The 17,410-nt window shown below is 40.0% G+C and overlaps 1 protein-coding gene across 1 annotated transcript in view; it reads left to right on the top strand.

Annotated features, from left to right (window-relative positions):
- The window catches only part of SLX4IP (SLX4 interacting protein), a 700,517-nt gene that overhangs the window by 248,546 nt on the left and 434,561 nt on the right, over window positions 1-17,410 (top strand). Inside the window, exon 2 of the mRNA XM_053712149.1 lies at window positions 16,085-16,174. Within this exon, the coding sequence (XP_053568124.1) occupies window positions 16,085-16,174 (90 nt within the window). The remainder of the gene's footprint in view (window positions 1-16,084; window positions 16,175-17,410) is intronic.

The following is a 17,410-nucleotide window of genomic DNA, read 5'->3' as shown; positions in this document are numbered from 1 at the left end:
TTACCATAAGATATGGCGTAAATATCTTTATTGGTGCGAATCCAAGGGCTACTCATGGAGTAAGATTAGGATTCCTAGGATCTTGTCCTTTCTCCAAGAAGGATTGGAGAAGGGGTTATCTGCTAGTTCTTTAAAGGGACAAATTTCTGCTTTGTCAGTTTTATTACACAAGCGTCTGGCGGATGTCCCAGACGTTCAGTCTTTTTGTCAGGCTTTAATCAGAATCAAGCCTGTGTTTAAACCTATTGCTCTGCCATGGAGTCTGAATTTAGTTCTTAATGTTCTTCAAGGGGTTCCGTTTGAACCCATGCATTCCGTAGATATTAAGCTATTATCTTGGAAAGTTTTATTTTTAGTTGCTATCTCTTCTGCTCGAAGAGTTTCTGAGCTTTCTGCTTTACAATGTGACTCGCCTTATCTTATATTCCATTCTGATAAGGTGGTTTTACATACTAAACCTGGATTTCTTCCTAAGGTTGTTTCAAATAAGAATATTAATCAGGAAATTGTTGTTCCTTCCTTGTGTCCTAATCCTTCTTCTAAGAAGGAACGTCTATTACATAACTTGGACGTGGTTTGCACTTTGAAGTTTTACTTACAAACGACCAAGGATTTTCGTCAAACATCTTCTCTTTTTGTTGTTTATTCTGGAAAGCGTAGGGGTCAAAAAGCTACGGCTATCTCTCTCTCTTTTTGGCTGAAAAGCATCATCCGCCTGGCATACGAGACTGCTGGACAGCAGCCTCCTGAAAGAATTACGGCTCATTCCACTAGAGCTGTGGCTTCCACATGGGCTTTTAAAAACGATGCTTCTGTTGAACAGATTTGTAAGGCTGTGACTTGGTCCTCCCTTCATACTTTTTCCAAATTGAACAAATTTGATACTTTTGCTTCTTCGGAGGCTGTTTTTGGGAGAAAGGTTCTTCAAGCAGTGGTGCCTTCCGTTTAGGTCTCTGTCTTGTCCCTCCCGTTCATCCGTGTCCTGTTGCTTTGGTATTGTATCCCACAAGTAAGGATGAATCCGTGGACTCGTCATATCGTTGTAAAAGAAAAGGAAATTTATGCTTACCTGAAAAATTTATTTATTTTACGATATGACGAGTCCACAGCCCGCCCTGTCATTTTAAGACAGAATTTATTTTATTTTTAAAACTTCAGTCACCTCTGCACCTTTTAGCTTTTCCTTTCTCTTCCTATGCCTTCGGTCGAATGACTGGGGGGAGGATTTAAGGGAGGAGCTATATAACAGCTCTGCTGTGGTGCTCTTTGCCACTTCCTGTTAGCAGGAGGACAATATCCCACAATTAAGGATGAATCCGTGGACTCGTCATATCGTAAAATAAATAAATTTATCAGGTAAGCATAAATTTCCTTATTTATAGATTATTCTTTTTTTTTCTCTCTTAGGCCCTCTGAACCACCATAACAAAGTAAATGGTTGCAGGCTTACACAAAGTTTTTATTAATGAAAGTATTTTATCTTATCCCCTCTATAGTAAGTGAAATATCACAGTAATGATGTTAACACCTCTGAAATTGCTTGCTACTTCCATAGGATTATGTTTTAATGTTTATCTGTAGTAATCTCACTGCCACTCTGTTAGAACCCCTTTACATTGTATCTACTCTCCATATACCATATTATAGTGTTAAGGTCTCCCACTTTTCTGTTGAAGCAGCGTTAGTAACATACTGTATATCTTCATATTGAGCTACATAAAGACCGAAAAGTGGTCTCCCATCCCCTAACTTCTAATGACAATTCCCATATGTGGTCAGGGGCTGACGAGTAGCCCTATATGTGTACCTAGAGGGTATGTATAAATAAAAATGAGAATGTTGTAATTGAGAACATACTGGATATTGCATTTGCTGTATTATATTGAGTTATAATATAAAATGAGGTAAATACTGGTGGTTCATGTTGACACCTATTTGGTCTTATATTACTGGAAATGTACTGCCGGTTCAGGTACAATATTTGTTGTTGTATGTATATGCTGATAGTGAATTTCAGGTCCCCTCTGTAACCAATGGGGCAAAGTTGTTATGATATGCATACATTCTGTTCATTATATCTCAATAAAAACTTTTGGAAAAAAAAAGAATCAGAATTTTAATGAAACAAAAAAAAGTTACTGTCCCTTTAAATTTGAAACAGACTTTTTCTTATTTTATTTTATTTTTTTCAAACTAGAAAATCCTTAAATAAACTGCATAATAAATCTTGCAGCAACAATTTTTCACAAAATGAATGCAAAAAGAGGCACAAACGTTATAGTCCCTGAAATTCAGACAGAAACTTAAATATAAACAGAGCAACAGCCCCACAAAAAACAACAGGCAACCTCCACACCTCAGCAAGCTCTGTTGAAATGACTACCTGACCTCCTTGCTCCCGGAAACAAAGTCAGAAAATGATTCAGACCCCCATACAGCCGCAACGGAGAGAACGCTGAACCACCTCTGAGGAGCTATGCAACAGAGCTGCAACATCTAGGAACAACAGGAAACAGCTAAAATGGCGTCAAAAACGCCCTTGCTATCTCAGATAAGCCCGCCTATTGTGGGCGTGGCCTAACAAACCTCCCGGTAGCCATTAATACACAAACACAAAACACGTACACCAAAAGTGAAAACATAATAAACTGAGCCAAACATCCCCAGTGCCTGCAAAACTGCCATACAATAAACCGTTAACCTAGAAGGCTGATTGTATATTTAGACAAAATTAACTGTCAAAGTGCAGAAATAGGCACTTACCTCAGGCAGCAGGACAGCTCACTTAGGACCTGTGGAAAAAAGAAAAGGCAAAGTAAACTTAATCAAACTTTCAACCAAGGGCAGCATGACATTACTTGGGAGACCCAGTGGGGATTATACCCCACAAGTTCCCAAATGCTTAAAAGCAACCACTTGCTCTACTGAAGAGACTGACATGGACTACGGCTAAACCCCAAAGAAAACCAGAGCAAACTTGCTGTGCTTAAACAACAACAAACTCTTGATTGAAGAATCAGACACCTAACTTTACCCCTCCTTGCAACTGATACAAGAAAAGAGAATGACTGGGGATTGTGGGTAGGGGGAGTGGTATTTAACAGCTTTTGCTGTGGTGCTCTTTGCCTCCTCCTGCTGTTCAGGAGTGATATTCCCAACAGTTATTAAGATGATCCGTGGACTCACCGTGTCAAAAAAATTTTTTTAGCAGGTAAGAATAAATTATGTTTTTCTCTAGTTCCAGGAAAGCCTCTGCCATTTCTTTGGCATCTTGGTTGAAACTTTTGATTCACAAAGCTTATTTGGATGCAGGGCAGTCTCCGCCTCAGAGAATTACAGCTCATTCTACTAGATCAGTTGCCACTTTTTGGGCTTTCAAGAATGAAGCTTCAGTTGATCAGATTTGCAAATCAGCAACTTGGTCTTCTTTGCATACATTTACAAAATTTTACCTTTTTGATGTATTTGCTTCTTCTGAAGCAGCCTTTCGTAGAAAAGTTATTCAGGCAGCTGTCTCAGTTTGATTCTATTGCCTATGTTTTGAGTTTTTTGAATTTTTTTATGAAAACTTAATTATTATTTGGATTTAATTACTCAGACGAAATCGCTGTTTTTATTTTATCCCTCCCTCTCTAGTGACTCTGTGGATTTCCACATCTTGGGTATTATTATCCCATATGTCACTAGCTCATGGATTCTTACCACTTACATGAAAGAAAATATAATTTATGTAAGAACTTACCTGATAAATTAATTTCATTCATAGTAGCCATGCAACCCGCCCTATTTTTTGGTGGTTATGATTTTTTTTTTGTATAAAGCACATTATTTTTCCAGTTCCTCTTTTTGTATGCTTTTTTTTTACTCCTTTTTACACCTCACTACTTGGCTATATGTTAAACTAAGGTATGATTGTGGTGGGAGGTGTATTTATAGGCATTTGAGGTTTGGGAAACTTTGCCCCCTCCTGGTATCTATCTATCTATTGGGTACTTGTAAAGCGCTAACTAATCACCCAAACTAATCACCCGTGAGGGTCTCAAGGAGCTATGGGAGGGGGGGGAGAGGGGGGCTAAGGGAAGACGATTCAGTCAAAGAGCCAGGTCTTGAGGTCCTTCCTGAAGTTTGTAAGGGAGGAGGATTGTCTGAGGTGCAGCGGGTGGGAGTTCCATGACCTTGCTGCCATATAGGAGAAGGATTTTCCTCCAGCTGTTTTTTTCTTGATGCGGGGGATGACTGTGAGTGCTTGGTCGGCAGAGCGGAGTTGTCTGGAGGGGGTGTAGAAATTGGCACGGTGGTTGATGTATTCAGGACCGATGTTGTGGAGGGCCTTGAATGCATGGGTTAGGAGCTTGAAGGTGATTCTCTTGTTGACGGGGTTCCTTAGGTGTTCGGTTATGTGGTTTTGGCGAGGGATGTTGAGGATGAGTCTGGCCGAGGTGTTCTGGATGCGTTGGAGTCATTTCTGGAGCTTGATGGTGGACCCAGCATAGAGTTCATTGCCGTAGTCCAGTCGACAACTGACGAGGGCGTGGGTGACAGATGTTCTAGTTTCAGTGGGGATCCACTTGAAGATTTTTCGCAGTAGGTGGAGTATGTGAAAACAAGTCGAAGAGACGGCGTTGACTTGGCGGTCCATGGAAAGTGATGAGTCGAGGATGACGCCTAGATTTCGTGCGTGGCGTGTTGGAGTTGAAGGGTGTCCGAGGGCTTTGGGCCACCAGGAGTCATCCCATGCAGATTTGGTGGGTCCGAGGAGGAGGATTTCGGTCTTGTCAGTGTTGAGTTTGAGACGGTTGTTGTTCATCCAGGTGGCGATTGCTGTAAGTCCTTCGTGGACATTTTTCTTGGCGGTGGCGGGGTCTCGGGTGAGTGAGATGATTAACTGGGTATCGTCGGCGTAGGTTGTAATGTATATTTAATATGTCACTAGCTCATGGACTCTTGCCACTATAAAACAAATTAATTTATTAGGTAAGTTCTTACATAATTTATTTTTTTTACTTAGAAAGTCAATCCCCTTAGCCCCCCCCCCCCCCTCCACTAACCTCATAAGTACTTTCTTGGGTGAACTGAAAAACCTTATACAGATGGCAGTACATGTTTCCGAGAAGTTATAATAGATACCATATTGGAGCTTGTAGATCTAAAAATAAACAGGTCCTGCAGTGCGCAGATTGAGATTGTATTGCAGTGCCGGGTAAAACTAACCTCTGCCTAACAGTACTATCTATGTAACACATATTAGGATGGCATGTATAAAGTACATAATTAAACTAGCATTTTTTAAGGTTCTAACATAGCGTAACTACGCCTAACATAGTGAAAACACATTGCTATTAATCCAATTACTACATTAACCGTAATACACCGTAAAACTAGGTGATTAAACATATCAGTCCTGAGAACGTTATTTAGGACGGAGGAATAATTACTGTGATAGTGTGCCAGTGCATCTCTATCCTCCAGATTGTGGTTGCCAGCGTATTTTATCTCCGATGGGTGTAATACTGGCTCTTTGCAGAGTTTTCATGAGTTTGGGCCGTTGTGATGTAGGTCCCGAAGTTATGCTGTGAAACGGGTCGTCTGATAAGTCCAGAACCCGCACTAGAGCATGTTTACCAGTATTATGTCCAGTGAGCAAGTCCAGCTCCATTCGGTAGTTATCCGAGGTTCTGCTGACTAGTAGAAAGCTTGATCTCTTGATGGTTTCGGCTGCCCAGGGGTTCCCTCCAGATCCCTTGACAGTTGCCATCATCTGTGAGCTCATTCCCTCCTGAATAGGCCTTGTTGTCATTCCGATGATGATATGGGTTGGATTAGATGTCAGGCTTTGATCCTTTTGGGACGTATGTGTAGCTGCTGTGTTTGAAGCGTTAGCGGTTATAGCATTCAATGCTGTGGTGGCCTCCGTGTGAGGGTTTGATTTTCGTGGCATGCTGCAGATATCTGACTTGTTGAGATCTCTCCCGGTCGGAATTCTCATTATTTGCTTTCATTAGTGTATCAGCGCCTCCATATGTGTCTGTTGCTGAAGTTTTACTTGGTGTAGGTCCTACTCCTTGAGCAATATATCCACTCAACAGGAAATCAAATGGTGCTTTGTCTAACAGCCATTGCATTATTTTCTCAAGTTTTTCAAAGTGATGATCGAGACGCTGCTGCAAATTTTGTTCTCATGCGGCGGCCATCTTGGCTATATTACTTAGTGCTCCTCTGTTAATATGATCGCTTATTTCTTCTTATTTTGTGTAGAGAAGTTGAAACCGGTCAGTATGGTGTTATTGTGAGTCAAAAAGAACAGTTAAAGCAAGTCCACCTCAGTGTGCTGACGGTGTAACGTTACCTAGTCACGGCCGCCACTTTAGGCCTTTGACGTCCGGTCTAGGGCTCTAATTTCAAAAATACAGTCAATATCCAGGTTGTTGATATGTGTGTTGCTGGGCCGTTATTGCTGTCGGATGTCTCCTGAAATCGGCGGATGTCTGGAGTTCAATCAGAGCTCTTAAAGAGTGTGACCATTCCAGTTCGCAGTTCGGACACGCCCCCCAAGGTTTCCTATTTTTAATGTTGTTAGGGCTTTGACATTCTATTAGAGACTTTAACACTCATCTGCTGGAGCATGCCTAGAAGCAAACAAGCTGCTGTGATCTCAGTTGAAATACAATGCCTGTGTTTCTGATGCTAAACACTGATAAGGGGCGGTAAACCAGACTTCTCCAGACAGCATAGCTATGTAAATACTTTTGCTTATTTTTGAAAATTATTTTAAAATACTTGCCAGCAATTTTTAAATATGCAAACTATTTTTACTTAATTAGCTATTTCTTCTGTTATGTGTGATCAGTCCACGGGTCATCATTACTTCTGGGATATAACTCCTCCCCAACAGGAAATGCAAGAGGATTCACCCAGCAGAGCTGCATATAGCTCCTCCCCTCTACGTCAGTCCCAGTCATTCTCTTGCACCCAACGACTAGATAGGATGTGTGAGAGGACTATGGTGATTATACTTAGTTTTTATGACTTCAATCAAAAGTTTGTTATTTTAAAATAGCACCGGAGCGTGTTATTACTTCTCTGGCAGAGTTTGAGGAAGAATCTGACAGAGATTTTTTACTATGATTTTAACCGGAGTCGTTAAGATCATATTGCTGTTCTCGACCATCTGAGGGAGGTAAAGGCTTCAGATCAGGGGACAGCGGGCAGATGAATCTGCATTGAGGTATGTGGCAGTTTTTATTTTCTGAATGGAATTGATGAGAAAAGCCTGCCATACCGTTAAAATGACATGTATGTATACACTTCAGTATTCTGGGGATGGTATTTCACCGGAACTACTGTATTAAAGGTCACTAATCCTTTTAATAACTATTCTCATGTTAAACGTTTTTGCTGGAATGTAGAATCGTTTACATTGCTGAGGTACTGTGTGAATAAATATTTGGGCATTATTTTCCACTTGGCAGTTTTTTGCTTTAATTGTGACAGTTTCGTTTCTCTTCACTGCTGTGTGGGAGAGGGAGGGGCCGTTTTTGGCGCTCTTTGCTACGCATCAAAAAATTTCAGTCAGCTACTTTTATATTTCCTGCATGATCCGGTTCATCTCTGACAGATCTCAGGGGTCTTCAAACTTCTTTGAAGGGAGGTAAATTCTCTCAGCAGAGCTGTGAGAATTCTTATAGTGACTGTGAATAAAAAACGTTGTTTTGTTTTCTTATGTACAAATTTAATTAGTGTTGTTTTTTACTAATGGGAACAAACCTTTGCTAAAAGTTGGGTTGTTTTAAAGTTTGATGCTATAACTGTTTTTCAGTTCATTATTTCAACTGTCATTTAATCGTTAGTACCTCTTTGAGGCATAGTGCGTTTTTTTGCTAAAAAAGATTATAACCAAGTTGTAAGTTTTTTTGCTAGTGTGTTAAACATGTCTGACTCAGAGGAAGATATCTGTGTCATTTGTTCCAATGCCAAGGTGGAGCCCAATAGAAATTTATGTACTAACTGTATTGATGCTACTTTAAATAAGAGTCAATCTGTACAATGTGAACAAATTTCACCAAACAGCGAGGGGAGAGTTATGCCGACTAACTCGCCTCACGCGACAGTACCTGCATCTCCCGCCCGGGAGGTGCGTGATATTTTGGCGCCTAGTACATCTGGGCGGCCATTACAGATAACATTACAAGATATGGCTACTGTTATGACTGAAGTTTTGTCTAAATTACCAGAACTAAGAGGCAAGCGTGATCACTCTGGGGTGAGAACAGAGTGCGCTGACAATGCTAGGGCCATGTCTGATACTGCGTCACAGCTCGCAGAGCATGAGGACGGAGAGCTTCATTCTGTGGGTGACGGTTCTGATCCAAACAGATTGGACTCAGATATTTCAAATTTTAAATTTAAATTGGAGAACCTCCGTGTACTACTAGGGGAGGTCTTAGCAGCTCTCAACGATTGTAACACCGTTGCAATACCAGAGAAACTGTGTAGGTTGGATAAATACTTTGCGGTACCGGCGAGTACTGACGTTTTTCCTATACCTAAGAGACTAACTGAAATTGTTACTAAGGAGTGGGATAGACCCGGTGTGCCGTTCTCACCCCCTCCAATATTTAGAAAGATGTTTCCAATAGACGCCACCACTCGGGACTTATGGCAAACGGTCCCCAAGGTGGAGGGAGCAGTTTCTACTTTAGCTAAGCGTACCACTATCCCGGTGGAGGATAGCTGTGCTTTCTCAGATCCAATGGATAAAAAATTAGAGGGTTACCTTAAGAAAATGTTTGTTCAACAAGGTTTTATATTACAACCCCTTGCATGTATCGCGCCGATTACGGCTGCGGCAGCATTTTGGATTGAGTCGCTTGAAGAGAACCTTAGTTCCTCTACGCTAGACGACATTACGGACAGGCTTAGAGTCCTTAAACTAGCTAATTCTTTCATTTCGGAGGCCGTAGTACATTTAACAAACTTACGGCTAAGAACTCAGGATTCGCCATACAGGCACGCAGGGCACTGTGGCTAAAATCCTGGTCAGCTGATGTTACTTCTAAGTCCAAATTACTTAATATACCTTTCAAGGGGCAGTCCTTATTCGGGCCCGGTTTGAAAGAAATTATCGCTGACATTACGGGAGGTAAGGGCCACGCCCTACCTCAAGACAAGGCCAAAGCTAAGGCTAGACAGTCTAATTTTCGTCCCTTTCGGAATTTCAAAACAGGAGCAGCATCAACCTCCACTGCACCAAAACAGGAAGGAGCTGTTGCTCGTTACAGGCAAGGCTGGAAGCCTAACCAGTCCTGGAACAAAAGCAAGCAGGCCAGGAAACCTGCTGCTGCCCCAAAGACAGCATGAACCGAGAGCCCCCGATCCGGGACCGGATCTAGTAGGGGGCAGACTCTCTCTCTTCGCCCAGGCCTGGGCAAGAGATGTTCAGGATCCCTGGGCACTAGAGATCATATCTCAGGGATACCTTCTAGACTTCAAATTATCTCCCCCAAGAGGGAGATTTCATCTGTCAAGGTTGTCAACAAACCAGATAAAGAAAGAAGCGTTTCTACGCTGCGTACAAGATCTGTTAACAATGGGAGTGATCCATCCGGTTCCGTGGTCGGAACAAGGACAAGGGTTCTACTCAAACCTGTTTGTGGTTCCCAAAAAAGAGGGAACTTTCAGGCCAATCTTAGATTTAAAGACTCTAAACAAATTCCTAAGAGTTCCATCGTTCAAAATGGAAACTATTCGGACAATCTTACCCATGATCCAAGAGGGTCAGTACATGACCACAGTGGATTTAAAGGATGCTTACCTTCACATACCGATCCACAAAGATCATCACCGGTATCTAAGGTTTGCCTTCTTAGACAGGCACTACCAGTTTGTAGCTCTTCCATTCGGATTGGCTACGGCTCCAAGAATCTTCACAAAGGTTCTGGGTGCCCTTCTAGCGGTACTAAGACCGCGAGGGATTTCGGTAGCTCCGTACCTAGACGACATTCTAATACAAGCTTCAAGCTTTCAAACTGCCAAGTCTCATACAGAGTTAGTTCTGGCATTTCTAAGGTCGCATGGATGGAAAGTGAACGAAAAGAAGAGTTCTCTCTTTCCTCTCACAAGAGTTCCATTCTTGGGGACTCTTATAGATTCTGTAGAGATGAAGATTTACCTGACAGAAGACAGGTTAACAAAACTTCAGAATGCATGCCGCGTCCTTCATTCCATTCAACACCCGTCAGTAGCTCAATGCATGGAGGTGATCGGCTTAATGGTAGCGGCAATGGACATAGTGCCTTTTGCACGCCTACACCTCAGACCGCTGCAATTATGCATGCTAAGTCAGTGGAATGGGGATTACTCAGATTTGTCCCCTACTCTGAATCTGAATCAAGAGACCAGAAATTCTCTTCTATGGTGGCTTTATCGGCCACACCTGTCCAGGGGGATGCCATTCAGCAGGCCAGACTGGACAATTGTAACAACAGACGCCAGCCTACTAGGTTGGGGCGCTGTCTGGAATTCTCTGAGGGCTCAGGGACTATGGAATCAGGAGGAGAGTCTCCTTCCAATAAACATTCTGGAATTGAGAGCAGTTCTCAATGCCCTTCTGGCTTGGCCCCAGTTAATAACTCGGGGGTTCATCAGGTTTCAGTCGGACAACATCACGACTGTAGCTTACATCAACCATCAGGGAGGGACAAGAAGCTCCCTAGCAATGATGGAAGTATCAAAGATAATTCGCTGGGCAGAGTCTCACTCTTGCCACCTGTCAGCAATCCACATCCCGGGAGTGGAGAACTGGGAGGCGGATTTCTTGAGTCGCCAGACTCTTCATCCGGGGGAGTGGGAACTTCATCCGGAGGTCTTTGCCCAAATACTTCGACGTTGGGGCAAACCAGAGATAGATCTCATGGCGTCTCGCCAGAACGCCAAACTTCCTCGCTACGGGTCCAGATCCAGGGATCCGGGAGCAGTTCTGATAGATGCTTTGACAGCACCTTGGAACTTCAGGATGGCTTATGTGTTTCCACCCTTCCCGCTGCTTCCTCGTTTGATTGCCAAAATCAAACAGGAGAGAGCATCAGTAATTCTAATAGCACCTGCTTGGCCACGCAGGACTTGGTATGCAGATCTAGTGGACATGTCATCCTGTCCGCCTTGGTCTCTACCTCTAAGACAGGACCTTCTGATACAGGGTCCATTCAAACATCAAAATCTAACTTCTCTGAAGCTGACTGCTTGGAAATTGAACGCTTGATTTTATCAAAACGTGGTTTTTCTGAGTCGGTTATTGATACCCTGATTCAGGCTAGAAAGCCTGTTACCAGAAGGATTTACCATAAAATATGGCGGAAATACCTATACTGGTGCGAATCCAAAGGTTACTCCTGGAGTAAGGTTAGGATCGCTAGGATATTGTCTTTTCTACAAGAAGGTTTAGAAAAGGGTTTATCAGCTAGTTCATTAAAGGGACAGATTTCAGCTCTGTCCATCTTGTTACACAGACGTCTGTCAGAAAATCCAGACGTCCAGGCCTTTTGTCAGGCTTTAGCTAGGATCAAGCCTGTGTTTAAAGCTGTTGCTCCACCATGGAGTTTAAACTTAGTTCTTAACGTTTTACAGGGTGTTCCGTTTGAACCCCTTCATTCCATTGATATAAAAATGTTATCTTGGAAAGTTCTGTTTTTAATGGCTATTTCCTCGGCTCGAAGAGTCTCTGAGTTATCAGCCTTACACTGTGATTCCCCTTATCTGATTTTTCACTCAGACAAGGTAGTTCTGCGTACTAAACCTGGGTTCTTACCTAAGGTAGTCACTAACAGGAACATCAATCAAGAGATTGTTGTCCCATCCTTGTGTCCAAATCCTTCTTCAAAGAAGGAACGTCTTTTACACAATCTGGATGTAGTTCGTGCCCTCAAGTTCTACTTGCAGGCAACTAAAGATTTTCGCCAAACTTCTTCCTTGTTTGTCGTTTACTCTGGACAGAGGAGAGGTCAAAAAGCTTCTGCTACCTCTCTCTCTTTTTGGCTTCGTAGCATAATACGTTTAGCCTATGAGACTGCTGGACAGCAGCCTCCTGAAAGAATTACAGCTCACTCCACTAGAGCTGTGGCTTCCACTTGGGCCTTTAAGAATGAGGCCTCTGTTGAACAGATTTGCAAGGCTGCAACTTGGTCTTCGCTTCATACTTTTTCCAAATTTTACAAATTTGACACTTTTGCTTCTTCGGAGGCTATTTTTGGGAGAAAGGTTCTTCAGGCAGTGGTTCCTTCTGTATAATGAGCCTGCCTATCCCTCCCGTCATCCGTGTACTTTTGCTTTGGTATTGGTATCCCAGAAGTAATGATGACCCGTGGACTGATCACACATAACAGAAGAAAACATAATTTATGCTTACCTGATAAATTCCTTTCTTCTGTTGTGTGATCAGTCCACGGCCCGCCCTGTTTTAAGGCAGGTAAATATCTTTTAAATTATACTCCAGTCACCACTTCACCCTTGGTTACTCCTTTCTCGTTGATTCTTGGTCGAATGACTGGGACTGACGTAGAGGGGAGGAGCTATATGCAGCTCTGCTGGGTGAATCCTCTTGCATTTCCTGTTGGGGAGGAGTTATATCCCAGAAGTAATGATGACCCGTGGACTGATCACACAACAGAAGAAAGGAATTTATCAGGTAAGCATAAATTATGTTTTTAGGATATGCACAGATCTCAACATGTTTTATGGCACTCTAAGCACAGTTTGGCCTTTGGTAGGAAAGTCCTTCAAGCAGTGTTTCTGGACATTAGATGTTTAAAAAAAGAGTATTTTGATTTCAAAGATATATATAATTAATTAGTTTGCCCTGCACTCATTACTCATGGATTCCACAGCTTGGGTATTACCTACCCAGGAGTAATGACTTCCGACTCACCACCTTCATGAAAGAAAATATAATTATACTTTCCTCATAAATTAATTTCTTTCATGGTGGTTAAAGTCAACGAGACCAGTCCATTTTTTGCTAGATTTTAATTATATCTTTTTCTGGCAGCAGTTTTTTTTTCGCTGCTCCTTTTTTCTTTATCTTATCCTTTCCTATGTTTCTTCTTCTCCTTGCTTGGTTATACGTCAGACTAGTTGACCAGTGAGCTGGATGAGTTTTTAAGGACTCTTGGGGTTTTCGGAATCAGTGCCTCCTTCTAGTGGCCATGAGTGGAATACCCAGGAGTAATGGTTCTTACCACAATGAAAGAAATTAATTTTTCAGGTAAGCATAAATTATTTTTTCTGATATTAAAGTAGACATCTCAGTTTGCCTTCCAAGTGTTAATATTTAAAAATTAACGTTTGACTGGGCGGGTCTGATGCAAGTATGTTTGTCAAAAGAAATGTGTATAAACATCCTTCTTATATAGCAGTACAACAAAAATGTGCAATCATAAAACACAAAGGGGGCGCCACATTGCTTCAAAAACACTGACCAAGTAATTACAAAGTGGGTTATCACAATACTTAAAGGGACACTAAACCAAGATTTTTTTCTTTCATGATTCAGGTAGAGAATACAATTTTAAACAACATTCCAATTTACTTCTGTTATCTGATTTGCTTCATTCTATAGATATCCTTTGTTGAAGAAATAGCAATGCACATGAGTGAACCAATCACATGAGGCATCTATGTGCAGCCACAAATCAGCAGCTACTGAGCCTATCTAGATATGCTTTTCAGCAAAGAATATCAAGACAATGTAGCAAATTATATAATAGAAGTAAATTAGAAAACTGTTTAAAATGGCATACTCTTTCAAAATCATGAAAGAAAAAATGTGTGTTTCATGTCCCTTTAAACACTTAATATGCAGGTGTGGGCAAGGCAGACTGAGACCTCTGAATTGGAACCTGTAAGAGAGTTTCCTGAGCTACTCAGAAGTCTCAGCCTACCTTGCCCACACCTTCATTTTAGGTGTTTAAGTATAGAAGGAAGAGTTGCCTATCAGCAATTTAATTTGGCAACAATTTAATTTGATGATCACTCTGATGGGAAACAATTAAGTTGGGCAATTTTTCTCTTAAACATTTGGTTTATATATTTTTGCATATTGAATATTTTTTTTATTAATCTTTGTTATTATTATCGATTGACAATGTTAAATTTTGAATGTGCACTATCACTTTGTTTATTTATGTGTTCTTATCACATATATTTATTAGCGCCCTCTAGTGATAATCTTTTGTTAGATTATCTTTAGTTTATTGTTCAACAAAAAATACTTGTAGATCTAGTATAGAATGTGCAATCCCCTACAAATAATATTGTAATGACACTCAGGCTTTCCTAAAGGGCTATTCTCTGTTGTTGTACCTTCACGGCAGGAGGACAGTCCATTAAAAAAAAAAACAACTCTCCCCCCCCCCCCGCCTCCTATATCTCACATAGTACCTGACTCATGAATCTTTTGCTAATTTGCTTATACCTATTGTGACCTTGTGTCCTAGCACATGAGCGGAACCAGCAGTGTGCTCATGGTGTGTAGTACTTATCAACTCTTTCATTGAGAGCATAGGGTATAGCTGGGGGCCAGGTCGTGGAAAAGGCATTACTAATGTATAAAAAAAAATCTGCCTAAAAATTATAATGTTTGATAAACATGTATGACAGTTTTATTGCAGCAATTAACCTGGGGCTAAATACACGCAAATCATTTTTATTACATTGTCTCTTTAAATAGATTCAGGGGATGTAGCAGATTTCATCACATACAAAAAAAAACATAAATTATACAAAACTTAATTAAACTCAATTTTAATGCTTCTTTTAATTCAAATATATATACTACATACTTGTGGTGTTTATATAAACCAATGGAGCTTAGTATTTGCCACTAATAATAGCATTTCATTTACTGGACTTATATTGCAAATGTTTATGGCAAAATCTTTTAAATCAAGTCTAATTAAGAATTTCTAAACTTCATTTTTTAAAAAAAAAAAAACCTTTGTACAATTATAAAAGCAAAACTCACATTTTATTATCACCAAGGGAAACATATTTAAATATCTATATCTAAATATAAATATCTAGGGGGAAAATGCATATCCATATCAAGGTGTCTTAATTTAACAATATCTTAATAGTGTAAATTAAGATTTAAATTTTGAATTTCAATCAAGCTAATATGGAACTCATACTGATATAAAACCCTAACATTTTATTTTGCAATTCAGACAGAATATACCATTTTAAAAAGTTTCCAATTTATATTATACTTCTATTATCAAATTTGCTTTGTTCCAGTGATATTCTGTGTTGAAGAGATAACTATGTAGGCACCTGGAGCACTGCATGACAGGAAATAGTGCTGCCCTCTAGTGTTCTTGTAAATGCAAAACCGCTGCCAGTTAGTGCTCCAGAAATGGGCCGGCGCCTAAACTTATGGCCCTGCTTGTCAACAAACGTTACCAAGAGAAAGAAGAAGATTTGATAATAGATGTAAATTAGAAAGTTATTTAAAATTGTATGCTCTGTCTGAATCATGAAATAAAAAAATTGTGGGTTTCATATCCATTTAAGCCCTGTTATTGCTTTTAAAACAAGATTTTACAGCAAATAATGTGTCACTTGACTGCAACACATACAGTAAGTGCACATGAGCATATAGAAACACATAATTTGTAGCTGCAGTGGTAACAATATAAGTATGTATCTATCATTTGGAAATATTATTAGCTTAGATGCGTTTATATGAAAGATCTGAGGCCATTACAAGGGTTAATATTTAGTAGCTAGTCTAAAACATATTCTACGGCATGTCTAATGATTAATTGTTAAAATGTGGCATTGCGTGTATAGTGCCACGCTCATCAGTTTGTTTTTCCATCCCTCTTAATTTTATGAGGTAAATTGAAAAGTTCCAGCAGGAGTTTGAATGCAAAACAAATGTATTGCTGCTTCCAGCAGTAGGTCAAGCAATCATGTAATTTGATGTGTTTCTTTTGAGCAAGAAGCTTATAATAGTTCTTGGTGGTGGTTTCCTTTTTTGTCTGCTGTGCATGTGCCTTACAACATCCTAAAGATTTCAACTTTTGTTTTGCAGTGTGGGAACTTTGCTGTTCTGGTGGATCTTCATGTTTTGCCTCAAGGCTCCAGTAAAGACACCAGCTGGTTTTCTGACCATGAGAAAGAGGTACAACAAAACCATTTCAACTTCAAAAGCTTGTAGCTGCAGGGAAGAAATTGGACTGCACTGATTTGCTCAGATCTTATTTTCATTGTTATGTTGAGACTACTGTGAGTTATAACTAACCTTTAACAACTCCTAAGGGGCTATTAGACATGTGTTCTGTTTCCCTTTAGTTAATGACTCTTTTTATTCCGGCTTTTCTCTTAAATGTAGTTATAGTTTTTTGTATTACTTTTTACCATTTACACTAAATTGTTTTATGTAGATAGGTATGAGGAGTTATGCTCATTTTATTTAATCAACAGATGCTGAAAGCACAAACCCAATAATGGTCCAAGATTTTATCCTATAATTTTTTTTACCGTTGTTTACTGAATGATGGATTTGCTGTATAGGAATTAGGGCTAAAAGCCTATCTGCTACTGCATTTAGCAGGATAGCTCAGATTAAAAATAAAGTTTTGGTTGAAAGAGGTAGATATGTGTTTTTGTATGTATGTGTTTGTATATATACATGTATAAATACACACATATATATATATATATATACACACACATGTCAGTTATTTTTCTTTGTATGGAACAAAGCAGTCTATTGATCTTTAAAATCTTCCAATAATTTTTCAGCTTTAATCATTTTTGGCATTTTCAGTCATTTTATTATATTCAACGTTAAAGGTATCTTTTTACAAGGGTTGTTGAGATAAGGAATTTTTTTTGCATTTTACTGGTCTCTGCAAAGATCTGACTTACTATGAAATCATGTTAAAGGGACAGTTAACACCAAAATTGGTATTGGTTAAAAAGATAGATAATGCCTTTACTACCCGTTCCCCAGCTTTGCACAAACAACATTGTTATATTAATATCCTTTATAACATTTAACCTCTAAATTTCTGCCTGTTTCTAAGCCACTACAGATAGCCCCTTATCACATGCTTTTTTATTAGCTTTTCATAACAGGAGACTGCTAGTTCATGTGAGCCATGTAGATAGCATTGTGCTCATGCCCGTGGGTTGTGGATAACACTGCAGTAATTGGCTAAAATGCAAGTCAATAGATAAATAAAAAGTCATGTAATCAGGGGGCTGTCAAAAAAGGTTTAGATACAAGGTAATCACAGAGGTTAAACGTATATTAATATAAAAGTGCTGGTTATGTAAAACTGGGGAATGAGTAATAAAGGGATTATCTATCTTTATACAATACAATGGAGTTGACTGTCCCTTTAATTGCATA

Source organism: Bombina bombina, chromosome 4 (genome assembly GCF_027579735.1).
Source record: "Bombina bombina isolate aBomBom1 chromosome 4, aBomBom1.pri, whole genome shotgun sequence".
Classification (NCBI taxonomy): domain Eukaryota; kingdom Metazoa; phylum Chordata; class Amphibia; order Anura; family Bombinatoridae; genus Bombina; species Bombina bombina.
Note: the sequence above shows the minus strand (reverse complement) of the source record. Positions and strands in the feature narration are given on the sequence as shown.